Genomic DNA, 24,996 nt, shown 5'->3' on the forward strand with positions numbered 1-24,996 from the left:
ATATATGCCCCTGAGTTGGGTTTCTCCTTGAGGAATGGAGACCATCACACCAGAAACAGCTAACCCAACACTCTCAAACTGGAAGTTTATCCCTATGATAATATGTGGGAAGACAGCTTCCTGTGTCTGTGTATGAGGCTCTCTGGGTGATGTGTCTCCCTTTCTAGATGGGTAGGGCCCAGGGTTTCCAGGTTGAACATGGAGGCAACTTCACCTCTCACTACTGCAGACAAAATCTTTTCCTTGTCTGTGTAAACAGGGCCAAGGGTTGCAGACTTCTCCCTCCTCTCCTATTTGAAAAGCTGGTCACAGAAAGGCCATATTGAAAGCCAAGACTCACATCAGTGAATACAGACTGAAATAACTTAAGGGACTTTGTATGGAGCAAAGAAGACAGGAAAGGATTCCAAGAACCTACCCAGTCACTAAAGGACTAAGGGGGCAGGAGGAGACTGGTTCTGGTGCATAGCAGGGTCAGGGCTGGGACCACTGGTTGGAAGTTTCAGGAGGTACACTCTGGGCTCAAGTCCTTTCTTCCTTACAAATGTGGCTGTGTCACTGAGGGCATGGGCTAGGTCTCAAAGCTGTGGTGTCCTTAACCCTGAAAACACTCATCGGAGTCTGGGAGAATAAGGTTAGTGAAGGAGGCTGAAAAAGAGTTCTATCAGAGGAAAGACTGCACCTGATGCGGAACCTCAAGGATTCTCGGGTGGCCCTGATAGGACCTAAGTCAGTTGTGGGGAGCAGCTTTTAGAGTCACTGCAGTAGATTGCTGGCCCTCTGCCACCATCTGAGAAGTAGGCACTAGCTCCTGCCAGCTGCCTCTTGCCTTCCTCCCTGTGGTTCCTCAGCTCCAACAGAACACATATTGCCAGAACTCAGCCTGTGCTTTGGGGTTGCTGAACTCATGTTCACACAGTCTCCTTTCCCCAAACCCAAGCTGAGCTAAACAGGGCCCTAAGTTCCCATAGCAACGATAGGCACCTGGAGATTTGGTGCCTCTTCATCAGCACGAGAGGGTGTAGTTGATCTTCCAGGTAGCCGTCTCTAGCATGTGGCTTGATACTAACAAGTCAGCTAATCTTCAGCAACAATGGTCTAAGGTCATGGTCAGAAGCCTCCATTTCCTTTCCCTCTGCCAGCATGAGACCTTGGGACTGACAGACGTTGGCCAGCTCCTTTTCAAGAATCCCTTCTGAGTTCTTCCGTTCACCTGGTCCCTAACTGGCCTTATGTTCTGTTGTCCATAGTCCACTATGGTAGTCCATGCTATCCATAGTCTACTCTAGTTTTCTTATGGATAAGGCTATAATCTCTACCTACCTGATATGCCCCATAAGATAAGCCCACCCATCCATCCATCCATCCATCCATCCACCCACCCATCTATCCATCCATCCCATCCACCCATCCATCCATCCATCCATACAACCATCCATCCATCTTTTTCTGGATCCCATCTTTATATCATTTTCATAGGCAATGTTAGGCCTGCCTCTGTAAGTCTACTGGGCTCCATGCACACCAGATGTAGTTTCCTTTATCCACACAATAATCCCAAGGCATGTATTAAGATCAATATTTTACAGATAAAGACACTGGAACCCAGCTGCAGGCACACAGTAAATGGCCAAGCTGGGATTCAAACCCAGGCTTCCCTGATTCCAAACTTAGTGCTGTCTCTAGAAGCCTTGGCTGGCTTCTGTGGCCTGTACTCTCTGTGGGGAAGGGCTGTGCTAAGGACATGCACCTGCCAGGATGGGAAATGGGAAAGAAGGAAGTAGGTGATGAGGGTCACAATAAAGAAAAAGAAGAGAGTGAATAGCAAAATCCACTGGGAAGAAAGCTTGAAGAAGCTCCCTACCTTAAACAGATACATCTTGCTGTAGTTTATAAATTATTCTAGAGAGTTTCTGGCTCTTCCAAAAGGAAACTCAAACCCACACTGATAGCTCATGCCTGTAATCTAACTCTCAAGAGGCAGGGGCTAGCGGATCCTGAGTCTGAAGCTAACCTGGGCTACACAACAAGATTCTATCTTCAAACGAAGGAAGAGAGTACCCTAGCCATTCCTCTACTTCTAAGAACAGACCCAAAATGCTTTCTTTTTTGCTTAGACTAGCACCTACTCTCTCTCCTATACACACTTACCTCCTAATCCTACTCTACCTCAGTAAGAACAAGTACCTTGGTATCTTGACTCACCTAAGAATCAAAGCCATCTCTTTCTTATAAGGTATGAAGAACTGCATCCTTGTTCCCATCCAATGCTACTCAGAAGACAGCAAGGTGCATAGCGTGGGGCCAGCACTCAGTGACTAGTTATCAATTAGTTAGCTAATGTTTCTGAGGTGTTGTTCTGTGCCTGCTCTGGACAGATACCCTACCTTTGATTGGATTTCCTTTTCTGGGATCCATTCATGAGCAGAGGCTGTACAGATAGATTTTACACATAGCACTTACAGGATTTATGCCCTCCAATAAATGTGACAGGACCACAGCTGTGAGTCAAAGACCCCCAGACCCTGAACACTCCTCACACCTCCCTCCATGTTGTTCACCCACATTCCCACAAAGAATGTTCCTTCTCAGATACAAGTTGAAGCTGAAATATAAGAGAAAGGAAAAGGGGGAGAGAGACAGACAGACAGAGACAGAAAGAGAGAGAGGTAGAGAGACAGGTAGAGAGAGAGGGGGAGAGAGAGAAACAGAGAGAGAGAGAGAGGGGAGGGGAGAGAGAGTGCTTTGGGCGAAACACACTTTCACACACAGCCAGTGGGACATTATGACTTAGATTATTTTCAGGATCTAACATTTCTAATGTGCAAGGGGAGGAAATGAGAAGTAAGTACAAATTCCCAGGGCCAGCAGGCTGGAAATAATTCAGAACGCTGTGTTCTGTGTCAAGGGGGCGGGGAAGCAACACACTTCCTTGCCCTGAGCCCAGTCAACAAGAGGTGGAGAGGTTTGCTGGTTTAGATCTGGGGAGGAGGGGAGGAGACCAGTGACACCAGAACCTTTCTCCAAAGAAAGCAGGAAATGACAAACTGCCCAGTAAGGACCTTGCCCTCTTGGCCTCCTGGAAGGTGGCAGCTCTTTTTGAAACCTCCCTTCCAACGAAAAAGGCTGAGACAAATGAATCCCATGGAAACTCGGCACAGCCCCTCAGCAGCCTGCCCAGTGCTTGGGCATACACCACAAGCAGTGGTAAAGGCATATGGAAGGTAACCCTTGTCCTCGGGCCCTTGAGCTGCTCTGTAGGATGCTGGCACATGTTGTTGCCTCTCCTGTACAGCAAGAGTTCTCTAAAAGACAGTCTGAGTATGGTTGTATTTGCTAGTACATACGAGTGTGTGAGCATTTGCCAGTACATATATGCATGTCTCCCTCCCTCTGCCCCTCCTTTGCTGAGTATATGTGGGGGAGGAGTGATGGTGGGGACAGCACTGGCCTTAGAGAGAAATGCCATTTTCTGGTGCTGCCTACCACTCTTCTCTCCCAGGCAAAACTCTCCACATCACTGTGCCTTGGCTTTTCTTAGCTGCAGCGCAGGGCTTAGACCAATGCCTACCCATGCCTTACCAGAAGAAGTAAACAGTAGACCAAGGGATGAACCACCAACTGGGTGACTTTGGGTGGGCCTTTGCTCTGGTACAACATTTTCTATATGAAAGGAAGGGCTGGACCAGAAAACCTCTAAGGTTGTGGATGTGAGCACACTTTCAAAGCTGACAGTCAAACACATACCATGTATTGGTATTGTGATTACTACAAAGGCACTTCACTGTGACAGAGGACTGTGAAGTCAGACTACTGCTGGATTCCAGGACACTGGGCTGGAGGTCAGGGGAAGAAAAGAGACAATGGGCCCATGTCCTGTACAGAAGGAGAGCCAGTGGAATTTCTCTTCAACTGACTACCCTGATTCTGGCCACCCCACTTTGGGGTCTGCTTTGGGCTCTAGGGAGTAATCAGAACTATTTATAGTTTGGAGGGAGAGAGCGGGGAAACAGCAGTGAAGACTCGGTCCAGCAATGTGGCATCCTGGGGATGTCTTAAAATGCTAATATGGCTAACAGGACAAAAACACATACACACACAGCCCTTCCCCAGGGCCTGAGGCTTACCATGAAGCCCTTCACCCAGTAGTATCTCATCTATCTTTTCTCAGAGTGATTAACACGAAAGCTACGTTACTTTATTTGTACAGAATTCTAGAAAAATAAAATTCATACATGTGCATTTGAATAGGATAGGAAGTATTTCTGACTCTGTTTACAAAGGAATAAAACATGGTGCTGCAGAGGTGATGGCTCAGCAGTTAAGAGCACTGGTTGCTCTTCCAAAGGACCCAGGTTCAATTCCCAGCACACGTGGTGGCTCACAACCACTCCAGCTCCAGGCAATCCAACACTCTCCTCTGTACTCTGTGGGTTCGAGAGATACAGATGGTACCACAGACATGTGTTCCGATAAAACACTCATGCACAAAATATAAAGTAATAAAATACATAAAATAAAAAAGACAAACTCATTGTAATACAAAGCAGATAGTAAGTGGCTTGGATATAGAAGGTGACAAGAGAGGATTAATGGCCTCCCCTAGGACACTAGAAACAATCACTATTCTCTGGAGTGACTTCAAGGATAGATATTGTTTTCAAAGACCCTTTCCTGTGGAGGCTTCCCCTTCCCATTCAACCCAGTAGGTGTGACCTCAATTTGACCTCCTTTGACTTACTCAAGGGCACTGAACAAACTGCTTACTTATAAGGCCCCCATGAGTCTATATCGTAGTTCCTGACTCCTCTCAAATATCAGTTCTTAATGTTGCCTCATTAGAAGTTATCAGAAATCATTTGAAACAAGTCTACATACAGATGTGCTGGTTTTGTCAACTTGACACGATCCTAGACACACCTGGGGAAAGGCCTCTCAATTAAAGAGTTGCCTTCATCCAACTTGTCTGTGTACACATACATGGGGCATTTTCTTAGCTGGTTGTTGATGTAGGTTGTTCATGTAGGCCTAGCCCATGATGGGTGGTGGTCCTGGGTTGTATAAGGAAGTTGGTGAGCAAGCCAGTAAGAGGTTTTCATCTACGGTTCCTGCTTCAGTTCCTGCCTCCAGGGTCCTGCCTTGAGTTCCTGCCCTCCCTTCCCTCAGTGAGGGACTCTGACTCAGGAGCATAAGATGAAACAAACCCTTGTTTTGGTTAATCCTGTATCCAGAACCAGAAGTGCAAACAAGAACAGTAAGAGAGCATCCAAGACATGTGGCCTGGCTTCAGCAGGATGCAGTGGGCGAAGACTACACCTGGAGTTCAGTCGTGCAGAAGAAACCTGCACTGTGGAAATGACGGGCACTCAGTGGCCAGGCACCTCACCTGCACCACCCATCACACCCATTAACCCTCCTGGCAGCGGCTTAGCTTTCTAAAGCTGAAAGGTACTTAGGAGATTATCGAAGAAAAGTTTGTTACTCCCCAGAATCTCCGAAGGCAACAATGCTGTAGGAGGGCCTAACACAGCTGCGACTGTGGCCACACCACCCTGTCACCCCTTGAAAGATGTTTCTGTTAAGGGAGCGTACAAATGACAAATGAGACACAGGAGCAGAAGGCAGACAGCACCGAGTCAGTCCAAAATCTGTGTTTTGTTGAAATATAAATGGAGGTCAGAGGTTAAAGATACGCATAAGGTCACTGCATCCAGGACAAATGCTAAGTGTTGTTCAGCACACCTCTACTTCTGCACTGACACGATCCCATAAATGTGAAGAGAATGTAACCGTGCAAGAATAAATATACAACCAAGCATTTGAAAATCAGGGGCATGGGAGAGATGGGGGTATTTTGGGCACTTCCAAAGCACATGCTTATCTATTAAACAAACAGAGCATCCTGGGTAAAGCAAAATAATCTTCTGGTCCCAAAACTAGGAAGCCTCACTAGGTCACCCTGCTCACTGCTTGGAAATTCTGCCAGAATTGGGAATATTCACTTTCTTCTCAGAAAAGCTGTGTGCAGGCATAAAAACTAGGCTGACTGGAGAGGCCTCAGGACAACCCTCGTTATTCAGAAACGAGGAGCCATGGTTTCCCAGTCATTTAGTCTGTTGTCTCAGGGGTTTTTCTGAGCAAGTTCCCTCCCCATGAAAATGGGAAGAGAAAGGACCTTCCTCGGATGGGATTGCAGGAGGTGAAACAATGACAGTTGTTTCCTGATACTTCTTGTGGGCATCAGCTTAACTTCTAAGTGGGCATCGTGAACTGACAATGGCTGCTATCGCACAAGACTGAGCTTCTTATCATGTGTGGGAGGCTTTTTGATTTAAGATCCCGGCCAGGTCTAATATGTTGACTGTTACCAAGGCTCTGAGGAAGCAGTATCCAGAGAAGAACCTCCACTGTAAAGCATCCGCCCTTTTCCCTTCTGTAATCCATGAACCTGGTTACTGACCTTTGATTCCACACATAGCCCACCTCTGGAAGAAGCCCACCCTTCTCTCTAGTTACAGGCTACAGTTATACTGCATACATTTTCCTCACATGGGGCCCACTGTAGCCTGGGCCAGATGTGGCAGAAAACAAAGCTGTATAGAGCAGCATAATCTGTGCCAGCCTAATGAGTAGCAAGTGGGTCTATGTTATTCTGCGAACACAGTGCTGTATGGGTCCATTAGTTACAGGCCAGAGGGCGCTGGGCTCAGGCAGAAGTGGTTCGTCTCCCAGCATCGCAGGCTAGTTAAATCATCTCGGAATTACCCAACACTCCCAGCTTTCTTATTAAGGCCTCTCCATCACTCCCGAGTTCTGATGTTCCCTCTTCTCTGGGAACTCCCAAACACAGCAGTTATGCCTAGGGCAGTCCAGGCCATAGCAGATGTTAAAGGAGAGTAAAGGGAGAAGGGAGGGCCATTTACACCAGTAGTTCTCAACCTTCCTAATGCGTCAATCCTTTTATACTGCTCCTCACGCTGTGCTGACCCCCAACAATAAAATTATTTTTCTTGCTACTCCACAACTGTAATTTGCTACCGTCATGAATTGTAATGTAAACATCTATGTTTTCTGACAGTCTTAGGCAAACTCTGTGAAAAAACAGTTCAAGCCCCAGAGATTCGAGACCCACAGGTTGAGAACCTCTGATTTAGCTAGTGAGCATGTACAGTGATGGCTTCAAGGTGTTTCCTCACAATAGTTCCATCAGACTGTACCTTAAATATGTGCTTTGTTACAGACCAGCTAAGCCTCAAATCTGTTTGGACACATAAAGAAGTAGGTGTTGAGATATCTGTCTTTTTTTTTTTTTTAATCAGATAGTAGACTACTTGGGGTTGGAAATTCCAGCCTATACATATTTCCCAAGTAGCTCATTCTTGCTCAGAACCATTTCTTTGCACTCATAGTTATATAAACAGTGGAGGGGATGCTTTATGACAGTCATAGGGTAGAACACTCCCCTTCCTCCTGTAAGACTTGTAATACAGTGGGCTATCATAGGGGTCAGGAAAGGTGGTAAAAGACTGCTTCATTCTCAAAGTTCTGTTGGATTGAAGGATGGCTGGGGAGTGGAGAGCCGCCAGCTTATTATTCATGCCCAGAGGGCAAGTGGTCACCTCACAGGGCCAGAGGAGAGACTCTGTCCCCACCCCTGTTACAAAAATAGGAACAGAGTGGTCACTGAACTTACTGCCAAAAGCTTCCCAGATCTGGAGAGGCTTCACTGAACTCCGCCAGCCGGGGTAGGAGGCCGAGGTGCGGCTCACACTGGAACTGTTTCCTATGCCCTTGTTTAGATGTGGATGTCCACACAGCCCTTCCTCCAAACCATCACCCCTCTGACCTCTGTCCAAAAGCACCAAATAAGTCAAAGGCTGAGGCACTTAGCTCTGAGTGGATCTTCTGAATCCATCTGGACGCAGCTCTAAAGCACTGTTGTTTGCCCCTGCTCCACAGCCAGTGTGGTTTTTTGTGGCAGCTGGGTCAAGCTTGAGCAGCACCACTTCATGGACTCAAAGTCACCACCCTTCCCCCACCTCTGTGTTGTTTTTAATACTCTCTGTCTTTCTCTGACTACCCCTACATGATACACAGCTGTACATTCACATACATGCACAAATACACTTCATTTTCTTTTAAATATGATTTACTGTGTGTGTAGGAACATTTTGCCCACGTGTGTGTGTGTAAGTGCGTTGTGTATGTATATGCCTTACGTATGTGCCGTGCCCACAGAGATCAGAAGAGGGTGTTGGATCCCTGGAAATGAAGCCACAAACAGCTGTGAGTCCTCATGTGGATGCTGGGAATCAAACCTGAGTCCTCTGAAGAGACAGCTTGTGCTCTTCACCCTTGCTCCCTCCCTCCAGCCCCCTTCTTTCAGAAGATGGGTTCTAAACTGAGTTTTCGGATTTAAGTTCAGTGACAGTGTACTTAAACGGAGGAACACCTTTATTTCCACCATTATGAACACAGAAGACTAACTCCCAGTGTTAGTGGAAACAGTTTCTTTGATACCAGCAGCAACTAAGCATTTCTGTATCACATCAGGGTGCGGTCCTGAAATGGCATCCATGTTTATTAAGTTATGATGGCTACTAGACTTCAAGCAGATCTTGTATTTGTCACATTAAAAAAAGAAGTACATAGTTTTTTTTTTTAAAGTTAATGCTGTATTTTATTTGCTTTATAAGTCTACGTATATTTTTTTCTATATTTTAAAAATATAACTGTGAGAAGCCCGTGTGTTTCACTAGAGCAGAAGAGGTCCATGACTCCACTGGGTAGGAGCTCAAGAGTAACATTAGAAGGTGTGACATGGGGAAGAGAAAAAATGACTCAGTGGGTAAGAGCCTTTGCTGCAGAAGAACGAGGATCCCAGTTCGGGTCCTATACCCATGCAAAAGGCCTGATGTGGTCATGTCCATCCCTGTAACCTGAGAGCTACAGGGAGTAGAGACAGGAGGATCCTTGAGACTTCTTGGCTCTCAGCCTACCCCTAGGTTCAGTAAGAGAACTTGTCTCAAAGGAAAAGGGAAAGACGATCTAGCTAGACACATGATATTTTCCTCTGGCCTTTGTGTGTATGCACAGGGTTACATAACCACACATGGGCAAAGGTACCTGCACATACACACACACACGCACGCACGCACGCACACAGACACACACACGCACACACACACACACGCACACAGACACACACACGCACACACACAGGAAAGTGGATCTGGAGATTTTATTTAGAATACCAGTGCATTAGCCAACTGATTAACAAGACGGTATTCATCCTTAGCGTGGGGCAAGCTCTGAGAATAAAAAGACAATAGGGTTGCTGGAGAAGAGTTTGGGTAAGCTGTGAAGGCCAACTAAGATACTGATCCTGTTTGACCAGCAGTGTGATCTTGGGCACGCCACTCCGAGTCTCTATTTACCCAAGAATACTAATATACTGTGTAATTCTTAGGAGTATGAATTGGGAGGCCCTAGGAGAGACAAGTGCTGGTGAGCCGAAAGGACTGTATCTGATTCTAGGAGGGCAGTCTCCCCTACCTGAGAGCTTCAGAAGCCAACATGTGTTATTTTGTCTTTGAGGTGGACACTGCTGGTATTCTAGGAAAGTTTTTCCATTTTGAGCTACAGTGACTTCCTGAAGAGTTCTAAAATCTAAAACAAACCTAGTCAGATATTAGTTCTCTCATCCTGTCCTATCTCTGGCTCCCTGACATAAACAGCTTCAAAATGAAATCCCTGCCCCCCAGAACATTAGGGATCTCAAGTGAAAAGCTTTCAAACCTCTCCAGAAATTAACTAAATATCTGTTTCTGGCTTTATTGGGAGCTGGCTCCTGGCCTGACTTCTTGTCACTCAAGGAGTGGTACATGGATTCTGTGATCTAAGCAAGCTAGGCAGGATCAGTCTCAGGTGGCTACACCCCTGGGGCAGAGGTCTGGAGGAGGTCAGGGAAACACCTATGTATGACTCAAGAGAGGACCAAAGTTTTACTGTAGAAATGGATATGCATTCTTTCCAAACCATATGGATTGATTTTCTTATGATCACAAAAGATTAAAAAATATATCCATCAAAAGTAAAGCCACTCACAAGTTTAAAATTTATAAATTAAAATTATAAAATTATAAATTTATGATATCTATATATCTGTATATCTATATATCTATGTATCTATATATCTATATAAATTATGATTATTGTCATATAGAAAGTTTTAGATCTTAATTTTACCACTTTGAAATACCTAAGATAGTTTCAATATTGGTTCTTGTATGTATGTGTGTGTGCATGTATGTTTGTGTCTGTCTGTCTGTTCCCAGAGCTGAAAGTGCAGCATATGCCACCCTGCCTGACATTTTATGTGAGTTCTGGAAAGCAAGCTCCAGCCCTCAAACTTGGAAGGTAAGCTCCTTATCAACCAAGTTCTCTCCTCAGGCTGCGATATAAACTCTTACAAAGCTCTGTGTTAGACACTGTAAAATTCACAGGCTTCCAAGATAGGTCACAGTATTACTAAGAACAACATCATGCATTTAGTTTAAATCACACATAGAAAACTTGTAAGAGGGAAGCTTGTGCTTCTCTTCTTAAAGGACACTTGGTAGCAACCCTTCCTTCTCCACTTCAGCTTAAAAAGAACGTAGAAAAAGACTTTTTTTGTGTTCTCATCGAAGAGACTCTAGATGCCCTTATTCTTTTTTTTTCCTTCCCACATCGTACCTTTCCATAACAAAGAAAAAGCTTTGAAAATGTGCTATGGTGAAAATGGTATCTTATTTGCAAAACGAGCTTGAAAAAGATGTGCATGGCAAGGAGAGTCTGGAGCTTAGAAACAGAAGACTGGATCTACAGGTCAGCTTGGTGTCAAGACAGACACCACCACAACTGAAGGGCTCTACAGACTAAGCAGGAATCCACTTTTGAAATACTCACTGAAATGAAAGTCTACTATGGAAAACAATAATAGTTGGTAACAATGTTGCTGTTTTGGCTGCTGGTAGCTCAGTCCACTCGCCCATCACAGGCAGAGGGCGGTGTCTAACAGCACTGATATAAACATAGACTCTGGGATTATACAATCTAGTTTAGCTAGTTCTACCACAAAAGGGGATCACAGTAGCCCACTTACCTATGGACTCTGAAGAGGCTTAAAGCAAGCTAATGTATATCCAGCTCCAAGAACAGAGCCTGGCATACAGTAAATACAACGTAAGGGTACATTTTAATAATCAGTGGTCAATGGCCAAATATGAGAATGAAGTAAATTTAAACAAGCTGGAGCCATGAAACCAGTGAATTTCCATCAAATTTCTTCAATCAGAGATTTGAGTCAACAACCCCAACAGTTTCCCTACAAAGCTGTGTCCCACCACACTGTAGCTCAGGATAGGCCTGCTCCCCTCCTACCTTCTCAGCATCCTGCTCAAAGAGCCGCAGCTGGAAGCACTGATCCAGCTTGAGCTTTCGTACGTGCCACATCTGGTGCAGGTGTTGTCGGGTGGAATGCAGCTTATCCAGGAGGCTGGTGATCTTGGGTACAAGGCTCTGGAAGTCGGCACTTCCTGGGATGCAGTTGCGCCCTGAGAAGCCATCACTGCAGCGGATGCACTGTAGTAACCGCTGCCCCTCCCGGTCCAGCTCTTCCACGGGAGCCTTCAGCACCTTTTTCTTAAGTTGCGTGTGCTCGTCGATAAGCCTCCGAGAGCCCTCCACATCCACAGGGAACTCCTTCCGGGCCAGCATCTCCTGCAGATCCTCAAGGCGTGAGAGCAGATGTACCGCACTGTTGAAGAACTCCTCTAAGGAGAGGCGCAACTCAATCCACTCCTCATGGTTGTAATCCAGGGAGCCATCAAACTCCTCTGTCAGCTGGGAGGGGTCCACCAGCTTTGTGAGGCCCTCCACAGATACCATGCTCGTCTGGGAAGAAAAGACACAAAAAGAAGACACAGTGATGTGCATTGGTGGGGGAGACACCAGGGCAGAAATAGGCAGAAGGAAGAAAAGGACAGGTCCATGCAATTAGAACCACAGCCTGACACAAGAGGATGGAGAGGGAGCCGAGTCCACTGTCAGGAGCCACAAATCAGCCAGGATCAGCAGGCTCAATAGATGGCTGATTGCTTCAACACACCGCTCCACCTGACTGCATTTAGATCCAAGGATAAACAGCCCTGTGTTCCATCATCTTCCCTCCTTCACAGCCTGACTTTGCCACAGCTGGGCCTTCCAAGTCTATAAACAAAAACTAGATGAAAAACCAATCCAGCATCTGGCATGGGACATAGGGGCCGATTTTCTATAACAAGCCCAAGCCTGTGGCCAGAATATCATCACGGGTGGATTAAGTAATGTGGTCAGTTCTCGGGCTGCCAGTATTTCAAAGACTATCTCGGTTGACCAAACTGATGTGAGCTCCTCTCCCCTGGTTCTCTCAGGACATTAAACTGGGGTTAGGTAACACCTGGGCCTTCTATTTCCTCTGTGAGAAACACTTGAAGAGTAAAGCCGAGACTGTCGTGTCCAGGAACAGTGCCTCTAACAAACAACAGTACAAGCCACCACCCTATTCATTAGTAAAGACCTTTTCCTGCATGCAGGGCCTTGAACTTCCCGCTCTCTGGTGAAGAGGCTGTGAAGGGAATATATGGATAATAACAGCGCCTCCTTTCACTCACAAATTTCATGATTTAGGGCGAGCTATCTAAGTTTTCAGGGACCCAGTCCCCTTCCCCGCACAGTAGAACTGTAACAGGGTTACAGTTGAAACCCCTAACCTATCATCACAAATCTGATTAAATGAGTCCATGTGTAGCAACTACATAGGAGCCAGGCATGGAGTAGGTGTTCCGACCTCACTCAAGGTGGCCATGTATTTAACTAGGTAGACCCTAGTGAGTATCTGACACACAAGCCTGTAGGAGCAGCCTGGCCCTGCATCTTTTTGCATCTGAGAATCTTCCTTTCCTCCATACCCAACCTGAGACACAAGAGGGAGCTTCACTGAAAGGAGGGATGACCTGAAGCAGGGATCTCATACCTGACTGTTCACTACAATCCAGTAGGCAGTTTGAGGTAACCCATACACCCACCCCTAGACATTCTGATTTCATTAGACCAGAGTGGGTAGCTTTAAATGCAGCCACTGGCAAAGAATCCTGCTAATTAGAAGTCTTGGCTACTCCAAATCATGGCACTTGACCATCAGTATTGGTACCATCCTAGAGCTGTCAGATGGTACCTTCTCAGGCCCATCACAGGATAGAGGCAGATTCTGTGTTCTCAAGATTCCTAGGGGATCTGTGTGCATTAACTTTGAGAATCTTTACTCTGGAGCATGGTCTCTTTTCAACATGGCTAGGCCTCCTGCTTCTAGGAAGTTTACAGTCAGGACTTATTCACTGTTTGTTGAATGACTGTCACAGACCAAGCCTCTACAAGCCTTCCCATCTCACAGGCTGCCTTAGTCTGAGGCAGGTATTCCATCTGCTGTTTGGGTAAGGCCACCACTGCCTCCTAATTGTTGTACCGAGGGGACTCACCAGCCTTCTGGGTTGTACTTCTCTGGCTTAGGAGGCAGAGACAATCTTGCTCAGCTTGGGGTAAAGAGGGTCACAGAGTGGGCAGGACAGCTTTACAGAAGCAAATGTTTACAGATTTCTAGAACTATTCTTTCCATGTTCTTCAGCTTGTAAACATATAGGTTTGTTGTTGCCACCTCTGCATAAACAAACCAAGACATTACAAGTGTTTTTCTGTGGGACTTGGAGCTTTTGGTAGGGCCCTGGGAGAATATGATGTTTAACTGTTCTTTTTTGCACCAAGACAATTTTCTTGGGCTATTAATAGAGAGTGAAAACTTCCACAGTAAAGAGGTCAAGCCATGTGTACTCAATTTGCAGCCAGCTTGGGCCACCACCTCAACACATACTCACTCCTAATCCTTGGGGACAGCACTCTAGAATGGGAAACTCTGAAAGATTAAATGCAGCTCAGACTTTAAAACAATCTCTTCTCCCCGTTCTCACTCTGGGCTCAAATTTGGCTAGAACAAGAATGTTTAAACCTCTGACTTAATCTTATGTGTCACCATTATGAAGTCTCAAGGACTCACATGCCCTCTGGAAAATTTAGTTTAAAAACAACATGTTTTCATGGATACATATGTCATCCTTGAAGGAAGATAGAAAAACATGAATAAAATAAAACTGCCCATTTTCTAGTCACTTTAAATAGATCACTGCAAACAATTCCATTTCTCAGCCTTATCCTTGAAGAAATAAAAACAAAAATCCAAGGGCTGGAGAGATGGCTCAGCAGTTAAGAGCACTGGCTGCTCTTCCAGAGGTCCTGAGTTCAATTCCCAGCAACCACATGGTGGCTCACAACCATCTGTAATAGGATCTGATGCCCTCATCTGGCCTGCATATGAGGATAGAGCACTCATATACAATAAATAAATAGATATTTAAAAACTCCAAGATCACACTGTTCATATTGTTTTATAATCTGCCTTTTAAAAATTATATATCATGAACATTTTGTAATATTTAAAATATTTCAATAGCCTTATAAGATTTCTATACTAATGCCACCAAACTTAATGGATTGTTAGAAAAAAAATCAACAAATGCATGTACATGTTAATATATTATGTATACATATGTGTATCTATAATAAATATATGCACATATATTGTACATATATAAATACACACATACATATAATATGCATATATATAACAGACTATTACAAAAATGAATATAATGAACATCTTTGTTAGCACTTTGTTTGCAGTTTTAATTTGTTTTGCTTTTTTGTTTTGTTTTATAAGTATGGTTTTCCAGAAGAATGACTAGACCTGTGGCTATAAACTTTTAAAAACATTTGATAGAATTGCAACACTGTTGTCAGAAACACTGTGCCATGTACACTCTCATCAGCAGTATACAGAATTGTGTAATGGTGTTTTGCATTTGAGATCATTTCTGGAGCCTCTAATTCACACCAGAATGTAACTGGTATAGGGGCCAAGATGGTCAAGGAATCTGCAAATCGCAGCCTTTGACATATTTGGCCATTATAGACAAGGAGGGAAAGTGTTAAAGGTACTGATTGCACAGAGGAGCAGAAAGAGGCCGATGAGGGCTGTGCCTCACCTCAAAGATGAATTTGGAGCTGCCAAAGTTGGTCTTCTGCTTCTGCCAGAAGTTGTCAGGCTTGATGATGAGGGCCACATGGATCTCGGCGGGAAAGGCTTCCTGCAGCGTCTTGAGGAGGGGCTTGATGAGGTCCCACTTGGAGCCCCGCATGTCGATGATGACGGTGAAGCCACGTTTGCAAACGTCCTCACTAAGGAAGATCATAGTTCAGATGTGGTCACTGGGCAGCAGAGACTTAGGTACACAGGCAAAATACCTATCAGGAGACTCGTGTCTTCCTAACTTGGATCACTCTGCCAACTCTTGTCATATTTTTTTTTTTTTAACCATCTGAAAGGGTCACACCCCTCTGTGAAGGTTTTGTCTTTTGTTGTCTATTTTAATGTTAAATGTGTGGGAGGCAAGACCTGGAGTCTACACACAGATTCCGGACCAACCCCCAAGTTAATTCTGATTGGTAAATAGAGGTGCCAGGAGCTAATAGCTGGACAGTAGAGAGATAGGTGGGGTTGGGGCTTGGGTGAGGTGAAAGGATGGAAAAGAGAGAGAAGAAACTGCCGTGGAAGAACAAGAATGACCAGGAGGGAGGGGGAGTGGGGGAAGGGAGGGGTAGTGCCACCATGGGGTAGGAGTAAAAAAAAAAAAAACACGGCCATGTGGGCTGGCCAATTAGAGCTAAGAGCAGTCCAGATGGAACATAGTAAACAATGAGTGACAGCTTGGAGTTATGATGGGAAGGTAGATTCTAACAATATGGAGGGTGCAGTTGCCCAGCTATTGTGCTGCCTAAAGCATATTTAAAAATATAAAGACTGTATGTATGCTTTCATCCAGGAACATAAGTGTTTAGAGGCAGGTAGAAACCATGCATCAAGATGTTTTAATAATTATTTACTACATCCCTCCTGTGCTCAGCTCATCTGACCCAGGGCTCCAGCATCTGCTTCCTCTCAGCCCTTAGCAAATACCTCCATCTTCTCTAATACTGGTTGCACTTGGGAAGGTGACCACGTGCGTGCTCAGTCTGTACCTGATTTCTCTTTTGGTTTTCATTGCCCCTTCTCTTTCCTAGGAGGACCCATGATTCCTCATTTGGATTAGAGCTCCCCAAAGACAGGGACTCAACTGCTCGTTAAATATGACAAACCTGCCTTGTGCCCACCGGAGACAGACACCGGCACACTTTACCACCTCATAGAAACTGAACCGGAGCATCTTTCCCAATGAATGGCTCTAGGCTGACTTTGCCATATGATTGACTATAAGGTATTAGTAGCATATACTTGCCAGCACTGTATTTAAGATGAATCATGTGTAGTTCGAAATATTTGTCACCTTTAAAATTAAGGCTGTTGAGTATAGCTGACCACTAGAGGATAGTGGGGTGGGGCTGACTTGTGGGGAAGCCCCCAGCCCATGCGCCACATGGTGGGCCTCACAGCGGACGTTGTTGGGATGGGGCAGTAGCTGTTGAGATCTTGACCAACAGGAGTGAGACTGACCATCTTGAAAACCAAATATAAGCAGCTCAAAGGAACCAAGATGCTGCCATTTGACTTACCGAAAGTTTCACTTAAACACCTAAGCCTCAACTAGAATTCCTCAAAATTGATTAAAAAAAATAGGTGAGAATCAGTGATATCTCAGGGGTTCTCTCTTCTTTTATTTATTGGTTTATTTTACCCAGCCATTTATTTTTAAACCATTTCTCTATAGACTAGTACATTCCCTTGGGGGGGGGGGAGGGGATCTTGCATCTACTATCACCTCTCCCAGATGGAACGTGTGTAAATTGCTGTGTGAGTTAAGCTCTGTCTTCACCACACCTTGCTTCCTTACAGCTGCTAGTCGTAAGGCTACCATTGCCAGGCTGTGGCCACAAAAGGAAACAAACCTTTTTTTAGGCTTCACCATTAAATGTCAACCAGTGACAAGAAGGATGTCTCAGCTTGTAGGACTTGTGTGTGTGTGTGTCCCACACCTGCCACCTTGCTTAGGCCTCCCAGTTAGATGGCTACTCCCTGGGTAGCACAGAGGAAGTAGGAAGCTGTTTCTCCCCAAACCCCCTGCACACCAATGAAAAAGGAGTTACCACCTCGTCTTCTTTGATACTTAATGAGTCCTCCCAGGCCACCACCTTCTGATACATTCTCTGCCCTACTGTTGACACTTGCTGTGAAAACAGCCGAATCTCCCAAGGTGCTTTGTATGGCTGCTATACCCAGCTGAGGGGGTGGACTTTTTTCTTTTTATCTTTAATCGTTTTGTACAGTCCAGTCATTATTCCCCTCCTGTTCTATCCTCTGATTGTTCCTCATCCCATTCCTCCTCTCCTGTCTTCAAAAGGATGTCCCCAGCCCCCCACCCTCCCACACCCTGCCAGGTCTCCCCACTCCCTGGGGCCTCAAGTATCTCAAGGGTTAGGTGCAGTTTCTCTCACTGAAGCTAGATCAGGCAGCCCTCTGCTATATATGTGTTGGGGGCCTCAGACCAGCTAGTATACACTGCTTGGTTGGTGGCTCAGTGTCTGAGAGATCTCAGGGGTCCAGGTTAGTTGAGGCTGCTGGTCTTCCTATGGGGTTGCCCTCCTCCTCAACTTCTTCCAGCCTTTCCCTAATTTAACCACAGGTGTCCCCGACTTTAAGACTATTGTTTGGGTGTAAGTATCTGCTTCCATATCAGGTCTCAGTCAGCTGCTTGTTGGGCCTCTCAGAATGCAGCCATGCTAGGCTCCTGTCTGTAAGCACATCATAGCATCAGTAATAGTGTCAGGCCTTGGAGCCTCCCCTTGAGATGGGTCCAAGGTGGACCAGTCACTGGCCCTCCTTTCCCTCAGTCTCTTCTCCATTTTTGTCCCTGCAGTTCTTTCAGACAGGAACAATTCTGGGTTAGAGTTTTTGACTGTTGGATGGCAACCCCATCCCTCCACTTGATGCCCTGTTTTTCTACTGGAGGTGTGTTATAGTAACATTTTAAATCAGCAGTGCCCAACCTGTCTTGTGGCATGGGGCCCGCCAATTTCCTGACTAGACAAGGCCTGATGCCATGAGCCACAGTGTGCCACTGCTGCTGTTCAACTCTGACCGAAGCTCATGTCAACCCAAAAGCATTGGCCCTGCCACCCATGAGACACCAGCATGGGAGATGGCTCTGCCAATCTCCCCACAAAGTTGGCCTGAGCCCAGACCATCTTGTGGAAATGAGACTCTATTGTTTAAAGATTATCCAATAGCTTTATATGTTTGGTAATGTTCAAATATCAAGATGCCCACACAATTGGAAGTGTTAACCAATTAACTAACCTAGGTATAAGTTGTTGCCCAGGACTGCTCTCGATGCATGCATGGCTCTCCATGGCTCCTACCTCTCTCCCCCTTCCTAGCTCCTCCTCTTCCTTCTCCTGCTGACTCCTCACTCTGCCCACCTCTCATACAGCCCAATCGCTGAGCTTTATATGAATGCAGTGGGAAGACATCCCACTACAGAGGTGGACTCTTTTAAGTTCCCTCTCCCCACTGTTGGGCATCTCATTATTTTGTCCTTATTCTGTGCCAAGAACCTTGGGCACTTACTACACATTATTTCATTTTATCCTCACAAAGTGGTTGTCTCTGTGTAGCGATGACGAAATTGCAGCATGATATCTGCACAAAGCTATACGACGAGCGATAAGCTCAGTAGAAATGCAGAGCTAGGCAGGTGGGCTCTGAAGCCTATGCGCAGACCCCTGTGTCCTTCTATACCCTGCCACTCTGACACCAAGTGCGGGTGACGAGTAGCAATGAAGGGATTGATTTGGAGAACTTGAGAGAGACGAAAGCGTCCCAGGGAACAACCACTGTGCTGCAGTGAGTGCAAAGGTCAAACTGGAGGAAGTGAAAGCATGGCCAGGTGTAGTAGCACACACCTGTAATCTCCACACTCAGAATGTTGAAGCTCTGCCCTGGACTTATTGTAGCCTCTGGGGCAAGCACCTTCTAACATAGCAAGGCCTCAGTTCCCACACTGTAAACTGTATAAATAGTAGTAATTACCTTAAAGGACAAGTGTGTTAGTAAGTATATTATTAAGAAGTATATACATATATGTATATACGTGTATCTATATACAAGTGTATATATATATATACATATATATATATACATATATATATATGTATATATATATATGTATATATATATATCTCACTGTGGGACCAAACATGTAGTAAAGTTTATCTTAGTAGTTTTATAAGGACCTATTGGTGACCTTTCAGAGAGCACTTTATCAACCATGGTGCCCATTCTCCAGCTATGTGACAGTTGCAGCCATCAGGATGAGTCTGCAGCCTTCTCAAGAGATCAGCCCTTGGCTATTGGATGCCATTTCTCCTGGAGAAAGCAGGGCAGTTACTACTCCACTCCACTGTATGGCTAGACAGGGCCCCTCTTACACAGATGTGCTTGAGCCTGTCACAGGTGACTGTGGACGGTGATGGGTGCTCAAAGCCTGTGCAGACATCTGCTGGGGCTACAGCTAGACCCTAAGACCATGTGCTCTGGTGGCCTGCCCTCTCCCTAACTCCACTCTCAATCTCTTACAGATTTCTTCTGGAAATCACACTCTTAATAAACCAGTGCCTCCCAAATCTCTCTCTCAAAAAAGACACAGCCTGATAAAATAAAATTCTTTTTTATTATATAGGCTAAATAATGTAAATATAAGTGATGTATTTCGCATGTTTGTGAAATTCTGAAGGCAATTTGATATGTGGCTGGAGACTAAATATAAATAATCAAATAAATAAAACCAAAACCTGGGGTGGGATTTACATTCCGGAGTTGCCCAGTGCCTGCATTTGCTGTGTGGTGCTTCTGTGAATGGACAGGAGCCCATGTGTGCAGAATGTGGATCACCCAGTGGAAACAGGATAAAAAGACATACCTACGGAGTCACAGATGTAACTGACAGAAATGCTAACAGTTGAGAGAAAAAGGAGAGAAGCCTCCTGACAAAATGCAGAGGTGAGTGAGAATTAGAAGGGGCATGGTATGGTTACAGTGTCAAAACCTGCAGAGGTACATAGTAGGACCAGAATCACTTGGTTAGTGTCTGAGAGGCCAAGGTCCAGGACTATTACTATGGGAACTAGGGAAAACTCATGTTGGAGCAGTGACATAGTCATCCTAGCTGATGCCTGCAATGATTACAAGAAAATGGCAAAGTAAGAGAAGGCTGCCTATGGGCACTTGAAGCCCAGTGCCACCCACCTCTGGAAACTGCCAGGGTCCACACACCTCCCCAGCTTGCTCCCTCCCACAGGCACCTGCCCTCTTCCACAGGCTTCTGTTCCCAGCCCCCTCTCCTCTTGCTGGGGCCATTTCACCAATCTTGTTTATTCAGGGTTGTCACTAATAGGGCTTGCCTTCCCCTTAGGCAGTTTGCCTTTATAAGACACTTATTGGTCCAAATCAAACTTTTGATGTAGAATTCTGTATTGTATACCATCAAAACAAAAACAAAAACAAAAACCCAAACCAGTGGACTTGGGAGCAGCAGGCTTTTACATCCACTCCAAAGGGGAAAGGGGGTGGTTCTCCCCACTTCCCACCCACCCTGAAAGCTACAAAGGGCCCCGGCTCCCTCCTGTGGCTTTCTCTCCCTTCCCTTGCTTCCAAGCTGGGGTTTGGGTCCCTCGGGCCCCTATGGCAAGCTTCCCAACATATGTGATAAATCACCGTTCCTTCAGATTGAGCCAGGAACTGCTCACAGACTCTCCAGGCCTCTCAGGCCCAGAAGCCATAAATGTATATACTGAATGACCGGAAGATTGATCAGCTGCTTCTTGTACTGGATTCTGGACCCTTTACTCTTTGGTTCATTAAATGTCACTGGAGCTGCTTGGACTCAGTGCCTCTGCACTATCTCAAAAAGGTGTTTTTACTGCTTCGTGACATTGCTTCCTCTAACCTTAGTTACTTTCATTTTCACCCAGGTTGCTTATTAGAAAATGCTAATTTAGGGGACAGTGTCCAAGTATGCTGAGAAAAGTTGTTTCTGGGACAAGGCTGGGGAGTCTCTTTCATGACCAATGATATCACTTCTCTTGGGTATGGTATGTGAAAGCTTAAAGATTCACGTTGTCTAAATCAGATATGAGGATGTACATTAATAAACAGCATGGGCCACACAACTGCATCAGAGAAAGCAACAGCTGCCGTGGGAGCCAACAAGCATGCTGTCTCTGTCGTGTTCTACTCTCTCTGTTACTAGCACAGGCTTGGTAGGATTTCTGTCCTTAGGAAATACCTCTGGCTCTGTAGACTGGGACACATGCCTAAGGAGTTTGCCTAAAGGGCTGGGCACAGCCTTTCCCAGGTACAGCTGACTGAGCACAGACACTGAGGAAGTATTGCCTTCCCTCTACTGATCTCTAATGAAATCATGGTGGCATCCATTCACCATTGATCTGACCTGGTAGCTTCATCTCAATTTCTAGGCAAGCCCTGGCTGTCTCCTCAGGGATCTCTAGGCTCCACCCACATCTGACACTCCCAGAGTCAACTCTTGGCCAAATGAACTCTGTTAGGACTGTTCCAGATCTGACAGATGCAGGTGAGTGGGGGGGGGGGGGGGGGGGAGTCTTAGCTGCTGGGTAGATAAAGGAGAAATAAATAGACACGTGACAACTGGCCCTTTCTAGTCTTAGGGGCTTCCTATGTGTAGCAAGGATTATGGCTGAGAAGCCCATGACTGAAGGCAGTCTTCACAAATGGTTCTATCCGGCATAAGGCTTTATGCCTCTGCAGAAGGCTTGGATCCTCACTCTCCAGCCCACGTCTGTTCATTACTCGTACACTTAAGGTGGTTCATCTGTTAGCCCTGGCTTTGCTTCTCTGACTGTCTAAGCTGCCATTGTCACCCAACCCAGTTTCAAAATTAGAAAACTCAATGGCCTTAGTCTGCGAAATGAGGACAAGGTGCCTCAAGCCACGGGCCATGCTGGTAACTGGACAGGAGAGCTGAGTACCATCGGCGGCAACCCCATGCTAGAGCATCACACTGGGTACCGTGTGATTGCAGGGAGCCAAGTACCACTTCCCCCATCTCACCTCCTAACCACTCACTCCTGTACCCCATCCTAGGTCTTTGCCAGAGCAAAGCCCACTTGTCTCAGCAGATTCCATCATGGCCACGTTAGTGAACCATGCTGGGTGTGAATCATAGCCAGGTGACCAAAGACTAGCTCTTAATACCACCTTTTTCTTTCCCCAGATCTCTTGTGTCACAGTGGTCATCACCCCATAAGACAGACATGTCACTCCTGCTTCTCTCAAATGCCTTTAGTTTCCTTCTGGGTTATTCTTGCCTCTCATCCCTCCATGTCTCTGTGTTTGCCCACGCCAATCCCACCTTTGCCTAGGGAGCTTCTAATCACCTTTCAATTCTCAACTTACAAGACTCTTCCTCCAGGAAGTCCTCCTCTTTTACTATCCACTCCCCTACTCACAGTCAAGGTCTTCTGACCTTGTGCTTATCTGGCAAGGCATCTGTCAAATGGGTACCTATAAACAGGTTCTGAGCAATCAATCCCTGTGCCCCTAAATAGACTGATATGGGTTAAGAGCACTGACTGTTCTTCCAAAGGTCCTGGGTTCAATTCCCAGCAACCAGCTGGTGGCTCAAGCCCATCTGTAATGGGATTTGGTGCCCTCTTCTGGTGTGTCTGAAGATAGCTGCAGTGTACTCATAAATAAAATAAATACATCTTTAAAAAAATAGATTGATATGGCTTCACAGGAAAGACTTGGGATGGGCTTCAGTAAAGTACACAAGCTTGAGGACCTGAGTTTGGTCCCCTAGAATCCACATAAAAAGTGAAGTGTGATAGTATGTGTTTGTGTTTGTAATCTCAGTTTAGGGACGGAGGGAACAGATGACTCCTGAGCTTGCTGGCCGGCCAGCCTAGCTTACCTGGCAACCTCTCGGCCATTGGGAGATCCTATCTCACAAAACAAGTTACACAACTGAGGAACGTCATCTGAAGTTGGCCTTTGGCCACACACTCACATATACATCCCTGTGCATATGAGTACATGCACGTGCGCGCGCGCGCACACACACACACACACACACACACACACACACACACAATGGAAAAGTAAAAAGGAGAGCCTAGTTATGGAGGTGCTCACAAGAAACACATCATTTGCTAAGTATATCACACTATGCATTAGTTTATTCCCCCATCAAGTACTTACTGAGCACCAAGTTTTTTTTTTAACTGGCCTAAATCTAGGGATTTGGAATATAAATTTGAACAAAGGCAGAGATAATTATGAACATTATATTCTAGAAGGAGAGATAGACACAGGACAGTGGCCAAAGAGAATGGACAGTACTAAAGAACTCGTCAGATACTCCGGGAAGTCACCGAGGAGCAGATATTTGAGTAGAGACTAAACTCTGAGAAAAGACCAATAAAAGAACTCAGGCAGAAAGAGCAGGCCACGGCCAAGTCCTGGGGAGGGGAGAGGTCCACCTGTTTGCTGCTCTGCCTCCAAGCAGGAGACCAGAAGAATGGAGTCTAGTAAGGAATCAGGGGGCCAGCAATCATATGGGGCTGGTGTGCTACAAGGTGAGGACAAAACCCCAGGCTGGAGAGATAGCAATTCTGACCCCCAAACAATGTAGCATGAAACAGCAAAAATAGGACCTACATATGCTAATTTAAAAAGATAACTTCTACTGATTATCTGAGGTTCTGTATATGGTAAGTACTTTATACACAATATGTAATTTATCTCTCACATGAGACTCTGTAGAGGGCAATATTATCTCCACTGTATGGTTAAGTTATCATGGATGTTTGGTGTAATCTGTGTGAATGCAAAAGCCCCAACTCAGGATGAGGCCACCCTGACTTCCCCACGGGCACTGTAAGGTCATCATCACTTGGTCTTCACTGTGCTCTGGCAGGACTCTCTTTGTCCCGGCCGGTATGTCACCTGAAATTCACCCATGGCTCCTGGTCAGACTTCTATACTTGGTGATATCACCATGTACAGTGAACAGAGCAGAGAAAGGAAAGAACGGTAGCCTCAAACAAGCCATTCACTCCCCACTTGCCCTGGCTCTATATGGCTCCCAAGCTCCATACATCCTTCCATGAACCAAATGAACTGAAAGAGAAAGAGAACTGCTTCCCCGACTCATCCCCAGAGCTTGGAGACCCTAGCTGCCATCTCAGGATCCATTTAATCTGCTCTCTGCTCCTCACTGAGTTTTGTCAGTTCTCTGCTGATGGCTCCAAACCAGGCCACACCTGCTTTCCTAAACAACCAGCAATCAGCAGGTGTGGGAGAAAACTGTTAAGGACACATTAGCACTTGCTTTGAGCTTTTCTAATCTGTATAATCAGAAGTAGTAACAAGAACACTGGAGGAAGCCCTGCCTTCTGGAGGCATGAGCTGCTCTCTCTGGGAAGCACTATCCATGAGCTGTTCTCTGGGGAGCACAGTCAGCAATGAATGCTCAGAGGGCCTCTCCATGGCTGTTTGTCCAAAGGGGAGAGTAGGAGCAGAAGGCTCCCTATGCCCGCCACAGATGTCTTTCCATTGGGTCACTGTGAGGCCACCATTAGCTAATGTTCTACTAGGGTGTGATTCAGATGTCATTGAGGCCACCTAGGGAGCCATACTAATTCACCCAAACATTTGGTTTTTGTTCTTGTTTTGGTTCACTGGAAGACTGTCCCTTTGCCCATTGTTATACTAGGGGTCTAGTGTTCTGTGTGTCTGTGCATATTCACATGTCCATGTATGTGGGAGGCTGGGTG

At 45.7% G+C, this 24,996-nt stretch overlaps 1 protein-coding gene across 25 annotated transcripts in view; it reads right to left on the reverse strand.

Moving 5' to 3' along the window:
* The window catches only part of Kalrn (kalirin RhoGEF kinase), a 592,635-nt gene that overhangs the window by 371,708 nt on the left and 195,931 nt on the right, over positions 1 to 24,996 (reverse strand). For all 25 annotated transcript variants that reach the window (XM_076942866.1, XM_076942849.1, XM_076942848.1 and 22 more), the window contains exons 4-5: positions 15,177 to 15,369; positions 11,425 to 11,937 (exon numbers count right to left, since the gene is read on the reverse strand). In XM_076942866.1, the coding sequence (XP_076798981.1) occupies positions 11,425 to 11,937; positions 15,177 to 15,369 (706 nt within the window). The remainder of the gene's footprint in view (positions 1 to 11,424; positions 11,938 to 15,176; positions 15,370 to 24,996) is intronic.

This window comes from Arvicanthis niloticus, chromosome 12 (genome assembly GCF_011762505.2).
Source record: "Arvicanthis niloticus isolate mArvNil1 chromosome 12, mArvNil1.pat.X, whole genome shotgun sequence".
NCBI lineage: Eukaryota > Metazoa > Chordata > Mammalia > Rodentia > Muridae > Arvicanthis > Arvicanthis niloticus.